General features: G+C 52.0%; 1 protein-coding gene across 2 annotated transcripts in view; it reads left to right on the top strand.

The window, feature by feature from the left end:
• Positions 1-883: 883 nt before the first annotated feature.
• The window catches only part of PHLDB3 (pleckstrin homology like domain family B member 3), a 30,208-nt gene continuing 13,715 nt past the window's right edge, over positions 884-17,376 (top strand). Inside the window, exons 1-9 of one of the 2 annotated variants that reach the window (XM_055249041.2) lie at positions 884-1,174; positions 1,646-1,869; positions 3,456-3,638; positions 3,868-4,005; positions 7,797-7,925; positions 8,396-8,557; positions 10,035-10,160; positions 10,294-10,377; positions 11,024-11,137. In XM_055249041.2, the coding sequence (XP_055105016.1) occupies positions 1,660-1,869; positions 3,456-3,638; positions 3,868-4,005; positions 7,797-7,925; positions 8,396-8,557; positions 10,035-10,160; positions 10,294-10,377; positions 11,024-11,137 (1,146 nt within the window). In that variant the 5' untranslated portion in view covers positions 884-1,174; positions 1,646-1,659. Of the gene's footprint in view, positions 1,175-1,524; positions 1,870-3,455; positions 3,639-3,867; positions 4,006-7,796; positions 7,926-8,395; positions 8,558-10,034; positions 10,161-10,293; positions 10,378-11,023; positions 11,138-17,376 lie in introns of both variants that reach the window. The other variant, XM_055249042.2, reaches the window with a different exon arrangement.

Here is a 17,376-nt window from a genome sequence, read left to right on the forward strand (position 1 = left end):
CTGAGATGACAGGTGTGTGCCACCACACCTGGCATAATTTTTGTATTTTTAGTAGAGATGGTGTTTCTCCATGTTGCCCAGGCTGGCCTTGAACTCCTGGTCTCAAGCAATCCACCTGCCTCGGCTTCCCAAAGTGCTGGGATTACAGGCCTGAGCCTCTGTGCCCAGTCAACCTTGGGTGCATTTGTCTTCCTCAGCTTGTATCCCCAAGTATAAAATGGAGATAGTAGGCCAGGCGCGGCGGCTCACACCTGTCATCTCAACACTTTGGGAGGCCGAGGCAGGCAGGTTGTTTGAGCCCAGGAGTTCAAGACCAGCCTGGGCAACCTGGAGAAACCCAGTCTCTAGTAAAAAAAAGAAATGGAGGTAGTAATCACTTTCTGGCTGGGCAGCTTTGAGGGTGAAATTAAATGACTGGGTATAAAGTGTTTAGCACAGCTCTTGACTTCTAATCATCCCTTTTCATATACCAGTTATTTTCCTGTTTTCGCCCAGAGAGGAAAGGGTCTGGCTGAGACCTTTAACCTCTGCCCTCCACCCCATAGCGAAGCGGGGGGGTGGCGGTACACTTCCCTCAGTCTCTGGGCAGGTCTCTGACTCAGTTCAGGGCACCCCTTCCCCTTGTCCAGCTCCCCAAACCGGTCAGGGCCCTTCTGAAGGGCTCATTAGAGGGGAGACATCCCCATCTTCATTCCTGCCTTCCTTTCTGAACTCCCAAGGTCTGGACATTAGAGCGGCGCCCATACAGAGGTGGCCAAGACTCCTCCAGGGGGGCAGGAATGAGGGGCTCGAGGGAGACTGGGAGGTCGCGATGCTGAGTTCCACAAGGGTGGGGCCGGGGCCGGTGGGGCCGGGATGGCCGGATGCCGAGGCCACGGGTGGGGCAAGCCCGTCGCTCCCTCCTCCCTCGGGAGCTGTTGGACCTGTTGTCCCCCTCCACTTCCGGGCTGCTGGGGAGGGGGACCGGGCGGCCTCTCTCCCCCCTCTTCCCCTGCCACCTGTCTCATAGGCAGAAGCAGCCGTGCCCAGCGCGCAGAGCGGAGCGCGCCGAAGCCTGAGCTGGTGAGGGGGCCGAAGCTGTGGGGAGGTGGCAGCTGGACTTCGGAATCTCAAGGACTCCGACTCCTGGCTTGTTCAGAGGAGAGCCTGGGAGCCCCGACTCCTGGATCCCTAGGTGAGGCGGCATGGGCGCTGTTGCCCTGCACAGTGGGGTCGGGACTAAGACTACGGGGCTCCGGGAAGGATGGCGCGGGAGCCGAACTGCTGAGTCTCGGAGGGAGAAGATGGGTCGCTCTAAGCGAATCCAAGAGATTGTAGGGGGCTGCTGGGAGGGTACACGGCCTGACACCTGGAGCTGAGGGAGGGGAGGCGGAGTCGAAGAGGCCAGTAGGGGGCGTGCTACGACCCAGACTCAAATTCCGGTCCCGTCTCCGGGGGCGTGTCGCCTTGGAGCCATCAAGCCCCACCTCTGGAAACTTCAGGACACGCCTCCGTAACGCTCAGTTCCATCCTTTGAACTCTTAGGCCCCGCCTCCTGGGGGGAGTCTCGGCGCCCCGGAGCAGACGCGAGCGGCGCTCAGCAGTCCTAGGCCTAGCCCCCGCCCAGGCCCCGCCCCCAGAGCGCCTGGTCCCGCCCACCCTGCAGGAGCCCGAGCGGCCATGGGGACGCGGAGCAGCCCCGAGGAGGGTACGCCGCCGCCTCCGGTCCCGGAATGCGACGTAGATGTCCAGCCCCAGGGCCATCCCGAGGAGTCCCGGGAACAGGAGGCACCCGAAGTCCTGGCGGAACCTTCGAGCTGCAGGGGAGCTGAGCAGCAGGCGGAGGAAGAAGTGGGAGAAGGCAGCAGCACTGAGAGCAGCCGCGACGCGGTGAGGGGCCCTAGGGCGACAGCGCGGGGGGCTTGGACGGACGGGGACCCAAACAGGTGGCCGGACAGGTAGACAGGTAGAGGGAAACCAGAAAGACAGAGACCCGGAGACAGGGAGAGAGACCCAGTGATAGCAGAGACTACTGAGAGACAGACACCAGGACACGGAGCCAGAGAGGCAGAGGCACAGACAGATAGAAACCAGATACACAGACAGAAACCAGATAGAGCCACGGGGAGGCCCCAAGAACGGAGACAGACCCAAACGGGCGACAGAGTCAGAGAGATGGGTATAGAGGAACCAGATAGGTGGCTCACGCCTGTAATCCCAGCACTTGGGGAGGCCGAGGGGAGGATTGCTTAAGCCCAGGAGTTCGAGACAAGTCTGGGCAACATAGCAAATCCCTGTCTCTAGAAAAAAAAAATACAAAAATTGTCCAAGCACAGTGCCGCATGCCTGTAATCCCAGCTACTCGGGAGGCTGAGGCAGGAGGATTGCTTGAGCCCAGGAGTTGTAGGCTGCAGTGAACTATGACTGCGCCACTGCACCCCAGCCTGAGACAAAGCAGAACCTATCTCTAAAAACGAGAGAGAGAGAGAGAGACCAGATAGACAGACAGGAGAGACTACTGAACAGAGAACCAAACGAGTAAGAGATGTAGAGAGATCAAGAAACCAGACAGAGACCCAGAGACATGGAGACTGAGAGACAAAGACCCCAAAAAGACAGAGACACAGACTAGAGTCAGAGAGAGGGGAATCGAGACAGAAGGAAACCCAGAAATAAACGGCAGAGATGCTCAGAGAAACAAATAGAGAAAAACCTCGAGAGAGGGACATACTTCGAGGAAGAAAGATCTAGTGATTCAGAGGCAGTGGACAGATACCGAATCTGAGAGACTGGGGTCGGGTGGAGAGACAGAGAGACAGATCCAGGCACTACAAGAAAGTGACGGCAAGAGAATAGGACCTGCCAGAGAAAAAGAAACACCTTTCATAAGTCGGCTTTACATCCGCCCAGCCTCCATACGGTACTGCAAGCCTCTGTGGTCCGTGTGATTGGGTGGTCACGGGACTTGCACCCTCCCCTACTCCGACCTTAAATACAAGGGGCTGAGGCCGGGCGCGGTGGCTCACGCCTGTAATCGTAGCACTTTGGGAGGCCGAGGTGGGAGAATCGCTTGAGCCTAGGAGTTTGAGACCAGCCTGGGCAACATAGCATGACCCCCTCTCTACCAAAAAAAAAAAAAAAAAAGAGATTGGCGTGGTGGTGCGCGCCTGTAGTCACAGCTACCTAGGAGGCTGAGGCAGAAGGATCGCTTGAGCGCGGGAGATCGATGCTGCAGTGAGCCATAATCGCGCCACTGCATTCCAGCCAGTGAGACCCTATCTCAGGACAAAAAAAAAAAAAAAAAGAATGAAAGAAAATAAAAAGAGCCTGCGACAGATTATGGGAGTGGTGGTTGTGTTAGGTAAGTGGACTGATGGACTGAGACCCGCAGAGAGGGATGTTGGGTGGGGACCAGACCTACTTAGTGATTGCAGGGGGCGAAGCATCTCCACTTAACCACGCCCCCTCAACTTCAGCCCGAGGCTGCGCCTCGGATAGCGATGGCGGCCACACCTCCCGCATCCACCTCTTCGCGGGAAGGGGTGCGAGGGGCGGCGCGGCGCCTGCAAGGACAGCAGCTGGAGTCATTGACTCGCGTGGCCCTGATGGAGCAGCGAGTGAAGGAGCTACAACGCCAGAGGAAGGAGCTGAGGATCGAGGTGAGGCTGCGGACCCCTTGGGAAGCCTGGCCCCAACTCAAGCGGAACCGGCAAAGCCAGACTCCCAGCCTTTTCCTCTGGTGGGATCAGATTTTAGGGCCTCCGCTCTACTTCCCTCCAAATTCAGGTCCCTGGAGTCCATCCTCCCTTCGAATCCGGTAGTTCAGGCCCTGGGCCTCTTCCTTGGACCTAGGCGTTCGAGCCCCCAGCCCTGGCATTCTCTCCGCAGATGGAGGTGGAGGTGGCCTTGCTGCGGGGTGAGCTGGCTGGGGAGCGAGTGGCCGCTCGCCGGGAGGAGGAGCAGCTGCGGGAGCTGCTGGGGCAGCAGGCGGCCTCGGAGCATCGCGGCCGCCAGCAGCGGGAACAGGTCTGTTTGGCTCACCGGGTCTTCATCAGCAGCGTCCTTCCTGGTCCATGGATGTTGGTGTGCTCCTAGCCACCTGCGCCCCGGGGTTGTCCCCATTCCCCAAAGGAAGACATTTGGGCTCCTGAGAGAGTGAGGGGCAGATGCCCCTCCTGGTTTTCCTCCTCCGTCCCTGGGCGAGATTTTTGGGGCTCTTCCTTTGTCCCCTGTCCGTTTGCTATTTAAATGCGGGTGTGTGAAAACTTCCAAACTGGCCGGAAGCGGTGGCTCACGCCTGTAATCATAGCACTTTGGGCGAGGCGGGCGGATTGCCTGAGCTCAGGAGTTTGAGACCAGCCTGGGCAACATGGCGAAACCCCGTCTCTGCTTAAAAATACAAAAATTAGCAGGGCGTGGTGGTGGGCGCCGGTAGTCCCAGCTACTTGGGAGGCTGAGGCAGGAGAATCGCTTGAATCCGGGAGATGGAGATTGCAGTGAGCCAAGATCGCACCATTGCACTCCAGCAGCCTGGGCGACAAGAACAAGACTCCGTCTCAAAAAAAAAAAAAAAAAAGTAAAGAAGAAAACTTCCGAACCCACTATAGTTAGGCAGCTCCCATGTCCTGTGCCCACCAGCTTCAGCAATGATTAATATTCTTACATTCTTGTTTCATTATCTCCAATTTGTTCCCGTCCCCAGTTTTAAAAGCCAATCCCAGACATCATATGGCCTGTACATAATGTTTAGAGTGTATCATTGACAGATAAGAAATCCTTTTTGGCTGGGCGAGGTGGCTGACACCTGTAATCCCAGTACTTGCAGGGGAGGGGGGGACGGGGGGGAACGAGGGCGGGGCAAAGTAGGAGGATCGCTTGAGCTCAAGACTATGAGACCAGCCTGGCAACATAATGAGACACCGTTTCTGTGAAAAATAAAAATACAAAAATTAACCAGGCATGGTGGCATGTGCCTGTGGCCTCAGACTCAGAAGAGTGAGGTGGGAGGATCAATTGAGCCCAGAAGGTACAGGCTGCAGTGAGCTGTGATCATGACACTGCACTCCAACCTGGGTGACAGAGCAAGACCCTGTCTCAAAAATAAAAAATTAATTAAGTTCTTAGCATTGTCTTATTTCTGGTTAGTTTTTGTGTTTCCCAGACAGTCTCAAAATGCCAGTTAACAGGTGGCTTGTTTGAATGAAGTCCCCAAAGGTCAGTGTGATTGGCTGATATGTCTTGCCCGTTGTTTTATCTCTGGTGGTTCCTACCCGCTGTGCCTTCTCCATATTGTTTATTGGAAAAACCCAGTCTTCTGTCCCATAGGCAGAGCATGGCCGATTGCATGCCTGTGGTGCCCTTGAACATGCCTGTTTCTGCAAGTGGGTGTTGGTTAGAGGGAGAGGTTTGATCGTATTCAGAAGTGCTTTAGTGCTTCCTGAGCCGGTGTTGGGAACCTCATCTCTGGTTGTCCCAACCTAATGAGATCACCCTAGTCTCTTTTTTTTTTTTTTTTTTTTTTTTTTTGTGAGACACAGTTTCGCTCTTGTTGCCCAGGCTGGAGTGCAATGGTGCAATCTTGGCTCACCATAACCTCCGCCTCCCAGGTTCAAGTGATTCTCCTGCCTTAGCCTCCCCAGCAGCTGGGATTACAGGCATGCGCCACCATGCCCGGGTAATTTTGTATTTTCAGTAGAGATGGGGTTTCTCCATGCTGGTCAGGCTGGTCTCAAACTCCTGACCTCAGGTGATCCGCCCGCCTTGGCCTCCCAAAGTGCTGGGATTACAGATATGAGCCACCGCAGTTCGAGGCCAGCCTGTCCAACATGATGAAACCCCATCTCTACTAAAAATACAAAAAATTAGCTGGGTGTGGTGGCAGGCACCTGTAATCCCAGCTATTCGGGAAGCTGAGGCAGTAGAATTGCTTGAATCCGGGAGGTGGAGGTTGCAGCTCCCAGGAGCCAAGATCACACCACTGCACTCCAGCCTGGGCAACAGGAGCAAAACTCTGTTTCAAAAAAAAGAATCTTTTATCTGAAGATTGTAACATCCATCAGTGGTCATTGCTTGGGTCAGTTACCATTATAGATTGGAAAATGGTGATTTGTGATTTTGTCAGTTTTTTTTCTTTGCAAGTGTCGTGTATGTTGGAATTTTATGAGGCTGGGTCCTAGGCCCTCATTTATCCTCAAAGATCATATATTTCTCCCAGGCCTTCTCTCCTGAGACAGAAATGTGCCCTTCTTCCTAGGGTACTGGCTACTAGGTACTCCTTTCTCACCCAGATCCAGAAATCTCGGTCACAGCCCCTTCTCCCTCTGTCCCAGGAGTCCAGGCCCCCAGCTCCTCCTCCCTCAAACCCAGAAGTCCAGATCCCCAGATCCTCCTTCCTCAGATCCAGGAATCCAGGCCCCAGCCCCTCCTCCCTCTGACCCAGGAGTCTGGCTGACCTCAGCAACTCCCTTCTCCACACTGTTTGTCTTGCTGTCCCTTTGGTCACCAGGCCAGAGTCCTGGACTTTGCCCTGTACACTTCCCTGTCTCTCACCTCCAAGCCCGTCAGCCACCATGTCCTATCCTTTCTGCTTCCTGATCCTCTTTGTCTAGTCCATCTATTTTTCAGCCCCACTGCCCAGGCCCCAGCTTAGGTCTCACCCTCACTGCTTGGAGGACTCCCGAGGGAGCTGCTCTCCACCCCTCTAACCCATCTCCCAGAGGGATGATTCCTAGCTCCTACTCCATCCTTTCAGTCCTTCTGAGGCTCCCCATATCCCCAGGTTGACCAAACCCCCTGTGAGCTGGACGAGCTGGCCTTCCCACTGTCCTCTCCCACTACGTTCTTCCCACCACCACATCCTCTTCCACCCTGGCTGGAGTTTGTCCCCCAGACTTCTTGTACTTTTCAACTTTCATGCATTTGTGCCAAGCCGTTTCCTCTGCCCAAAATGCTCTTCTAGCTCCTTTTATTTTCCCAGATCCAAATGCTCCCTGATTGTTTTGTTTTGTTTTGTTTTTGAGACAGGGTCTCACTGTCGCCCAGGCTGGAGTGCAGTAGTGCAATCACTGCAGCCTCAACCTCTGGCTGACATTGTTCTTCATTCTAGGTTCCCACAGTCTCTGGATTTTACTGCCCTGATCTTTCCAACTGGCTGTGTTCCCACCTGGAGGACAGGGCCCAGACACAATCCACTTCTGCATCCACCGTATCACATAACATGAATATGTTTTGCATTCCTTTCTTTCTTTTCTTTCTCTTTCTTTCTTTCTCTTTCTTTCTTTCTTTTTCTTTCTTTCTTTCCTTTCTTTCTCTTTCCTTTTTCTTTCTTTTCTCCTTTCCTTCCCTTTCCTTTCAAGACAGTGTCTCCCTCTGTCACCCAGACTGGAACAGTGATGCAAACACAGCTCAGTGCAGCCTCAATCTCCCTGGCTCAAGCAATCCTCCCACCTCAGCCTCCTGAGTAGCTGGAACTACAGACGTGCACTAACACACTCCGCTAATTTTTTTGTTTTTTTTTTTGTAGAGGTGGGCTCCCCCTATGTTGCCCCAGGCTAATCTCAAACACCTGGGCTCAAGAGAGCTTCCCGCCTTGGCCTCCCAAAGTGCTAGGATTACAGGTGTGAGCCACCACACCTGGCCTCATTCATTTCTTTAAAATCTTGGCGCTGACTGTGAGGCAGGCCTGCACAGGAGTGAATCACATAGATGAAGTCCCTGCCTTTGTACAGCCGACACCCCAGGCAGGCGCTGAGATACGGCTGACTGCTGCTTCCCCTGTTACACTTAAGCTGAGGCTGAGAACCTGGTTGTTCTTTCAGGAGCAGAGGCGGCTGAGCCAGGAACGGGATCGCCTAGAGGGTCTTCGCCAGAGACTCCGCGAGGCCCAGGGACAGCTCGACTCACAGCCAGAGGACCAACGAGAGCGGCTTCTGCAGGGTGTGCAGGAGGTAATGGCCCTCTGGTTTTTTTTGTTTGTTTGTTTTTGAGACAGAGTCTCGCCCCGTTGCCCAGGCTGGAGTGCAGTGGTGCGATCTTGGCTCACTGCAACCTCTGCCTCCCAGGTTCAAGTGATTCTCCCACCTCAGCCTCCCGTGTAGCTGGGACTACAGGTGCGCACCACCACACCTGGCTAATTTTTGGAATTTTAGTAGAGACGGGGTTTCACTATTTTGGCTAGGCTGGTTTCGAACTCCTGACAGGTGATCCACCTGCCTCGGCCTCCCAAAATGCTGGGATTACAGGCGTGAGCCACTGTGCCCAGCTGGCCCTCTGATTCTTAGCCCCCTCCTCCCCCAGGACCCAGGAATCCAGGTCCTCAGTCACCTTCTTCCTCTGACCAGGAGTTCCAGCCCCAGCTCACTACTCCCTGGGGTCCTAGGGATTCAGGCCTCCACGCTTTTTGTGTTCCAACCTATAGATGAGGGAACAACTGGATGTGGCCCAACGCGCCTATGAGGACCTGGAGTTCCAGCAACTGGAGCGGGAGAGCCGGCAGGAGGAGGAGGATCAGGACAGCCCTGGGCCCCAGGTGCCAGACCCCAAGGTCCAGGAACTTCAGGCCAGCATGGCGCAGCACAGAGTGAGTCATGCCCGACCAGCGCCGCCCCCCTTGCCGCTCCTCTCTGTCTCCCCTGCTCTGTCTGCGTTTTTCTCTGTCCTTGTTTCCTGCCTGTCATGTTCTTCTGAATAGTAACAACAAGAGCTGATACTGATGAAACATTTACTATGTGCCAGATATGGTCCTGAATATTTCATGAGCATTTCCTCACTGAATCCTTACAACAAACCTATGAGGCAAGTCCTATTACGTTTTTTTTTTTCCCATGTTATAAATAAAGAAGCTGAAGGTCAAGGTGCTTAAGTAGTCTTTTCCAAGTTTCCTTAGTAAGGGATAGAGCCAGGATTTTTTTATTTTTATTTTTTGAGATAGGGTCTCACTCTGTCACCCAGGCTGGAGTGCAGTGACACGTCCACAGCTCACTGCAGCTTCGACCTCCTGTGCTTAAGTGATCCTCCCACCTCAGCCTCTCGAGTAGCTGGGACCACAGGTGCGAGCCCCCACACCTGGATAATTTTTGTATTTTTAAACGCTTGGGCTCAAGCAATCTCCCCACCTTGGCCTCTCAAGGTGCTGGGATTACAGACATGAGCCACCGTGCCTCGCCACAGCCAGGATTTGAACAAACTTGGTATTCACCACCACATTCTTTGCCTCTATTCCAAAAAGACGCTCCATCAGATCCCTCCTGGGAGCTTCACATTCAAGGGTCTGACTTGTCAGACCCTTGGGAAAAAATGGGCATGTTTGACCATATTTAACCCAGAGTTTCCCAAAGTTTTGGATTAGAAAGCTCGGCCAGGCTTGGTGGCTCACTCCTGTAATCCCAGCACTTTGGGAGGCTGAAGCAGGCAGATCACCTGAGGTTGGGAGTTTGAGACCAGCCTGACCAACATGGAGAAAGCCTGTCTCTATTAAAAATACAAAATTAGCTGAGCGTGGTGGTGCATGCCTGTAATCCCAGCTACTCGGGAGGCTGAGGCAGGACAATTGTTTGAATCTGGGAGACAGAGGTTGCAGTGAGCGGAGATTGCACCATTGCACTCCAGCCTGGGCAACAAGAGCGAAACTCCATCTCAAAAAAATAAAAAATAAAAAATAAAAGCTTTTCTTGGGTCTCCTTTCCCCACCTGTTTCTGGATCTTTTTCCTGTCCCGCTGGCTTTTCCTTTGTCTCGGGTTGTCTCTATTTGTCTCTGTTCTATTTCTATCTTTTCTTTTGCCTGAATCTCTGTCTACATCTCTGTCTTTTGGGGCCTGTCTTGGTTGCTGTTCTCTCTGTCCATCCCTTTCTCTTCATCTTCCCTAGATCTCTTCTGGACCCTCAAAAGGGAAGAGGGTCCAGGGAGCTGAACCCTGGGTCCCCAGCCCTGGACACTCCGATCCCATGGTCTCTGGGAGGGGCTGGAGCAAACCCCAGCCCTCCAGGCGGCTGTGGTTCTGTGGGAGGGTGGCCTGGAGAGCTGGCTGGGGCCTTGGCAGAGGAGTAACTGGGACAGAGGGGTGCTCTGCAGCACCGGATCCGGGTCCTGGAAGAGCAGCTCAAGTCACTGGGGGAGCAGATGGCAGCTGAGAGCCGGGGGCTGAGCCGGAAGAAGGAGGAGGCCCTTCAGGCCCTGTCACAGGTGAGCTCCCTGGCACCTGCCCTACTGTCCTCACTTTCCCCTCCCTGCACCCCAGATGTCTCCTGACATTAGGGAAAGCAGCTGAGACAGCCCATTCTGACTTTGACACATAGCTGTCCATATCTTCTGGTAGGAACGGAGCCGGCTGCTCGAGCTCAACTGCCTTCAGGGAACACCTGGCGGGGACTTCTCTGAGCCCAACCCGGCCCTCACTAAGGTATGGGGATTTTGTATACCTCTCACTCCCTCTTCTCTCAGACTCGAAAGCCCAGGCCCCAGCCCTTCCTCCCTCAGACCCAGGAGTCCAGGCCCTAGCCCCTTCTCCCTCAGACTCAGGGGTTCTGCCCCGAGTCCCCTCCTCCCTCAGACTCAGGGGTCCTGCCCCGAGTCCCCTCTTCCCTCAGACCCAGGAGTCCAGGTCCCCAGCCCCCTCCTCTCTCAGACTCAGGAGTCCAGGCCCCAGCTCCTCCTCCCTCAGACCCAGGGGTCCAAGTCTCAGCCCTCCTCCCTCAGACCCAGGAGTCCAGGCCCCAGCCCCTCCTCCCTCAGACTCAGGGGTCCTGCCCCAAGTCCCCTCTTCTCTCAGACCCAGGAGTCCAGGCCCCAGCCCCTCCTCCCTCAGACCCAGGAGTCCAGGCCCCCAGCCCCCTCCTCTCTCAGACACAGGAGTCCAGGCCCTCAGCCCCTCCTCAGGGAGCCAGGAGTCTCTGCCCACAGCCCTACGCTGGGAGACTGGACAAAAAGGACCACATTTCATCTCTCCTTAGTTTTTCTTTCTGAGGCATGGGCCAGAGCGTGTGGAAACTGACAGTGGCTCTGGGGTCCCTCCTGCTCCCATGAAACTTCACCCCCCTCTCCTGCAGCTGCTGTTCACCCAGAAGACAGACCACCAGCTGCTGGTGCTCCAGGACGCCGTGGCCCACTCCGCTGCCACCCCTACTTCTTCCTGCCTCTTCTCTGTCCATAGCTCCATGCAGGTGCCTCCCCCACTGCCTCTGTTTCCCCACGTGTCTTTATTGGTCAGTGGGGAGGGAGGGGCTAGGAGCAGAGTCCCCGAACTGGGGTCTCCAGAACTTCCACTCTGATTTTCTGTATGGGGGTTGGGGTATAGGGAAGCTTGGCCAAGGGGTATTCCTATGACTCCAGCTTTATTATTATTATTTTTTTCTGCGTAACACCCACCCCTGCCCTGGCGAAATGGGAACGTGTGCACCCAGGAGTAGATTTTAAAAGCAACCAAACAGCATATTTTAATAAGGTCTCCCCTTCTCAGAAGTAACGCAGCTACTTGTGTTTTGAGAATCCTTCTAGACTTCCTTAAAACTGCAGAGGTGGTTAGGGGGCAGCTCATTTATAGTTAACAACAGACGGCCAGAGTGGTGGCTCATGCCTGTAATCCCAGCACTTTGGGAGGCCACGGCGGGCGGATGACCTGAGGTCAGGAGTTCGAGACCAGCCTGGCCAAGATGGCGAAATCCCATCTCTACTAAAAATACAAAAATTAGCCGGGCATGGTGATGCGAGGCTGAGGCACGAGAATTACTTGAATCTGAGAAGGCAGAGGTTGCAGTGAGCCGAGATTATGCCACTGTACTCCAGCCTGGGCGACAGAGTGAGACTTTGTCTCAAAAAACGAACCAAAAAAATCCCTAATCCAAAATGCTCAAAAATCTGAAACTCTTTGAGTGCCTACATGATGCTGCAAGGAAATGCACATTGGAGCAGTTTGGGTTTCAGAGTTTTAGGTTAAAGATGCTCAACCCAAATATTCCAAAATCTGAAAAAAATATCCCAAATCTGAAACCTTTTCTGGTCCCAAGTATTTTGGAGAAGGGATATTCAACCTGTCCTTTTGAAAAATGTGTATATTAGCTACTAGTTGGCTTTTCTTTTTTTTTTTTTTTTTTTTTTTTTGAGACGGAGTCTCGCTCTGTCGCCCAGGCTGGAGTGCAGTGGCGCAATCTCGGCTCACTGCAAGCTCCGCCTCCCGGGTTCACTAGTTGGCTTTTCTTTTTAAAAATGATATATTTTGAACATATTTATGGGATACCTATGATATTACATGCATAGAATGCGTAATAAGTCAGGGTATTGGGGTATCTATCACCTCAAATGTTTATCATTTCTGTGTGTTGAGAACATTTCAAGTCCTCTTCTAGCTTTTTTTTTTTTTTTTTTGACAGAGTCTCACTCTGTTGCCCAGGCTGGAGTGCAATGGTGGGGATCACAGCTCACTGCAGCCGCAACCTCCCAGGCTCAGGTGATCCTCCTTGAGTAGCCGGGACCACAGGCACGCACCATGCACCACCATGCACAGCTGATTTTTGAAGTTGTTTTTGTAGAGATGGGGTCTCCCTATGTTACCCAAGCTGGTTTTGAACCCTTGGGCTCAAGTGGTCCTCCTGCTTTAGCCTCCCAAATTGCTGGGATTACAGGCATAAGCCACCGTGCATGGGCCCAATTTGTAGAGATAGGGTCTCACTGGCATTTATTTATTTATTTATTTAGAGACAGAGTTTTCCTCTTGTTGCCCAGGCTGGAGTGCAATGGCACGATCTCAACTCACTGCAACCTCCACCTCCTGGGTTCAAGCGATTCTCCAGCCTCAGCCTCCCGAGTAGCTGGGATTACAGGCATGCACCACCATGCCTGGCTAATTTTTGTATTTTTAGTAGAGATGGGGTTTTGCCATGTTGGCCAGGCTGGTCTCGCACTCCTGACCTCAGGTGATCTGCCCACCTTGGCCTCCCAAAGTGCTGGGATTACAGGTGTGAGCCACTGTGCCTGGCCCACTGGTTTTTATTTTTTAACTTAACTCTATCTTGGAGATTGTTTTATGTTGCTACATTTAGAGTTGCCTCATTTTTAATGACTTCACAATAATAACAATAATAATAACATTGACAATGGCAATAATCATAACAATGGTTTTATTGAGGCATTATAGTATGCAAGGCATGGTTACAAATGCTTCTGCTGATTGGCTTACTGATTTGTCTTTGCAACAAATCTGTGAGCTAGGTTCTTGTTTCCATGTTATAGGCAAAAACACCAAGACAGAGAGGTTAAGTTGTTTAACCAGCTAGTATGTGGCAGAGCTGGGATTTAAACCCAGGTACTCTGTTTTCAGAACTTAGGTTCTTTTTTTTTTTTTTTGAGATAGGGTCTGGCTCTGTCACCCAGGCCAGAGTGCAGTGACATGATCTGCCTCCCAGGCTCAAGCCATCCTCCCACCTCAGCCTCCAGAGTAGCTGGGACTACAGCCACCACACCCATCTAATTAGTGTGTGTGTGTGTGTGTGTGTGTGTGTGTAGAGATGGGGTTTTGCCACGTTGCCCAAGTTGGTCTTGAACTCCTGAGCTCAAGCGATCTTCCTGCCTCGGCCTCCCAAAGTGCTGGGATTATAGGTGTGAGCCACCACACCCAGCCTCCTAGAGCCTAGGTTCTTAATCACTCTGGGCTTCACAACTCTACTGTGGGGGCATGGAACAGCTCTCCCTCTACAGATGGTGAGTTGAGGTTTTTTTTGCAGTTTAAGCAATACTGTTAAGAATACCAGTGTGTGGGCCGGGCATGGTGGCTCATGCCTGTAACCCCAGCATTTTGGGAGGCTGAGGCCGACAATCACCTGAGGTCAGGAGTTCCAGACCTGGGCAACAGAGTGAGACTTTGTCTTAAAAATAAATAAATAAATACATAAATAATAACAGTGTGCATCAGCTCATGCCTATAATCCAGCACTTTGAGAGGCCAAGGTGGGTGGATCCCTTGAGGTCAGGAGTTCAAGACCAGCCTGGCCAACTTGGTGAAACCCCCTCTCTACTAAAAATACAAAAAATTGGCTGGGCGCGGTGGCTCACGCCTGTAATCCCAGCACTTTGGGAAGCTGAGACAGGCAGATCACAAGGTCAGGAGTTCGAGACCAGCCTGGCCAACATGGTGAAACCCCGTCTCTACTAAAAATACAAAAATTAGCTGGGTGTAATGCACGCCTGTAGTCACAGCTACTTGGGAGGCTGAGGCAGGAGAATTGCTTGAACCCGGGAGGCGGAGGTTGCAGTGAGCCGAGATCATGCCACTGCACTCCAGCCTGGGTGACAGAGCGAGACTCCGTCTCAAAAACAACAACAACAACAACAAAACAACAACAACAACAACAACAAAAACGCCAGGTGCAGTGGCTCACGCTGGTAATCCTAGCACTTTGGGAGGCTGAGGCGGGCAGATCATAAGGTCAGGAGATCGAGACCAGCCTGGCTAACATGGTGAAACCCTGTCTGTACTAAAAATACAACAAATTAGCCTAGTCCCAGCTACTCGGGAGGCTGCAGCAGGAGAATTGCTTAAACCTGGGAGGCAGAGGTTGCAGTGAGCCGAGATTGCACCACTGCACTCCAGCCTGGGCGACAGAGCCAGACCTTGTCTCAAAAAAAAAAAAAAAAAAAAAAATTAGCTGGGTGTGCTGGTGCGTGCCTATAATCCCAGTTACTCGGGAGGCTGAGGCAGGAGAATACTTTGAACCCAGGAGATGGAGGTTTCGGTGAGCTAAGGTCGCACCACTGCATGCCAGCCTGGGCGACAGAGCGAGACTCCATCTTAAAAAAAAAATCTTGTTATTTATTAATCAATATTAATAACACTAATTTTAAAGCACTTAATATAGGTCAGGGTCTGTTCTAAACCATTTTATCACTTTGAACCTTATGAAATTGCTATTATTTGGAGGCAAGAAACAGTCATATACTGGCAATTTCCCTGGCTCAACCTAACACATAAAATTTCATTTTTTCTTGAGAAGAACCCCCACAAGCAGGTTCTGTTATTATTTGGGTGAAGGGTTAGCAGATGTTCTTCTGTATGGGAAATTAACTTTCTGGCTGCTTCCCCTGGAAACCTGATGAAGGTAGGTGTCAGCTGTGTTGCCAGGCAACGTGACTTAGCATAGCAATTACCCTTATTAGTAAATTGCATATATGAAAATACTTGGTGGGACGCCATGTCCAGTCCTATGGAGTTGTCACCTGAGTTGTTGGCCCCTGTGCACTGGAGGCCTCTAAGCCCAGGTGCACCCTGGACCCACCAATGTGGATCATTGCTTAGCTTCTGGATCTCACCTGGGGGCCATGCATGCTCTACATGCATTGTGGGAGGTCACTCATTTAATCCTTGCAACAACCCAGGAAGGGCAGTGAGATGATACCCACTTTACAGAAAGGATACCTCGCTTGAGAAGAGAAATGACTTGCCTATGTCACGCACCCAGGAAGTGGCAGAGCTGGAATTTGAACCCGAACCGGCCTGTTTCTATGGCCTGCTGATGGCTTATGCAGTTCCTACAACATAAGTGCCCTGCTGACAAAGCTGGGGTCTGTCCTGCCCACTTGGTTCCTCAGTGCCAAGTATCTAAGATCTCCCAGCTAGGAAGTGCTGGGAATGTGGCTGGAAGGAAGGAAAAAGTCAAGTAAAGCACAGGGATTTGAGCCTTAGTTTCTTCTCTGTGAAGTGGAGCTAACATTTCTCAACTCCCAGAGTTTTTATTTTTTTTAGTTTTCAGCTTTTGAGACAGTCTCGCTCTGTCGCCCAGGCTGGAGTGGAGTGTAATGGTGCGATCTTGGCTCACTGCAGCCTCTACCTCCCAGGCTCAAGCGATTCTCCTGCCTCAGCCCCCCAAGTAGCTGGGATTACAGGCATGCGCCAGGCTAACTTTTGTATTCTTTGTAGACATGGGGTCTCACTATATTGCCCTAGGCTGGTCTCAAATTCCTGAGCTCAAGTGATGTGCCTTCCCTGGACCTCCCAAAGTGCTAGGATTACAGGTGTGAGCCTTCATGCCTGGCCCATTATTTTCTTACCCATGATTCCCCTTAACCCCTAAATATTCCTAAATTTACTACCTAATGTCAAGCCCATTCTGTTACACAAGCACAGTTCAACGATCGATTTCAGGAAACTAACACTGAGGCAACACTATTAGAATCCACAGACCTTATTTATATTTTGTCAGTTGTTCCACCAATGTTTTTCCCTCCCTCCCTCCCTCCCTTCCTTCCTTCCTTCTTCTCTCTCTTTCTCTCTCTCGCTCTCTCTTTCTTTTTTTTTTTTTCTTTTTGGCAGAGTCTTGCTCTGTCGCCCAGGCTGGAGTGCAGTGGTGTGATATTGGCTCACTGCAACTTCTGCCTCCCTGGTTCAAGTGATTCTCCTGCCTCAGCCTCCCAAGTAGCTGGAATTACAGGTGCCCACCACCACGCCCAGCTTATTTTTGTATTTTTAGTAGAGACAGGGTTTCACCATGTTGGCCAGGCTGGCCTCGAACTCCTGACCTCAGGTGATCCGTCTGCCTCGGCTTTCCAGAGTGCTGGGATTACGGGCATGAGCCACTGTTCCTGGCCCCACTAGTGTTTTTTCTAGCAAAAAATTCACAAAAAAAACAAACTTTTTTTTTCTTGGCTCAGGAACACAGGTTGCACTTAGTTGTCATGTTTATTTGCTTTTAAAAAGTTAACATTCTCCTCGTTCAAAATTCACACGGCGTGGGAGGATATTCAGAGAAGACTCTGCAGCTCTTGTTCCCCCTCCTACGCTGTTCACTTCCTGAGGGCCAGCAGGGTTACCAATTTCCCATGTGTTCCCCAGAGATATTCTGTGTTGACACAGCTAGTCATGTATGTACTTTCGCCCTCTTTTTATGCATACCTAGTTTATTCTATGCTGTTCTGTACTTGCTTTAAAAACAAAACAAAACAAAACTTTAAGAGACAGATCTCACTGTCGCCCAGGCTGGAGTGCAGTGGCATGATCATGGCTCACTGCAGCCTCAACCTCCTGGGCTCAAGTGATCCTCCCACCTCAGCATCCCGAGTAGCTGGGACTACAGGTGCACGCTACCACACCTGGCCTTGCTTTTCTCTTGGATATTATGTTCTGTTTTTTCTTTTCTTTTTTGGATATTATTTTCTATCTGGATGTAGGATGCATCTTCCTCTTGTTCTACACTGCAGAATTGTCCTTAGAGTCAGCTGGGTGCGGTGGCTCACGCCTGTAATCCCAGCACTTTGGGAGGCTGAGGCAGGTGGATCACTTGAAGTCAGGAGTTCGAGACCAACCTGGCCAATATGGTGAAACCCCGTCTCTACTAAAAATACAAAAATTAGCCTAGCGTGGTGGCACACGCCTGTAATCCCAGCTACTCGTGAGGCTGAGGCAGGAGAATCGCTT

The sequence above is a fragment of the Symphalangus syndactylus genome, chromosome 17 (genome assembly GCF_028878055.3).
Source record: "Symphalangus syndactylus isolate Jambi chromosome 17, NHGRI_mSymSyn1-v2.1_pri, whole genome shotgun sequence".
In the NCBI taxonomy this organism is placed as follows: Eukaryota; Metazoa; Chordata; class Mammalia; order Primates; family Hylobatidae; genus Symphalangus; species Symphalangus syndactylus.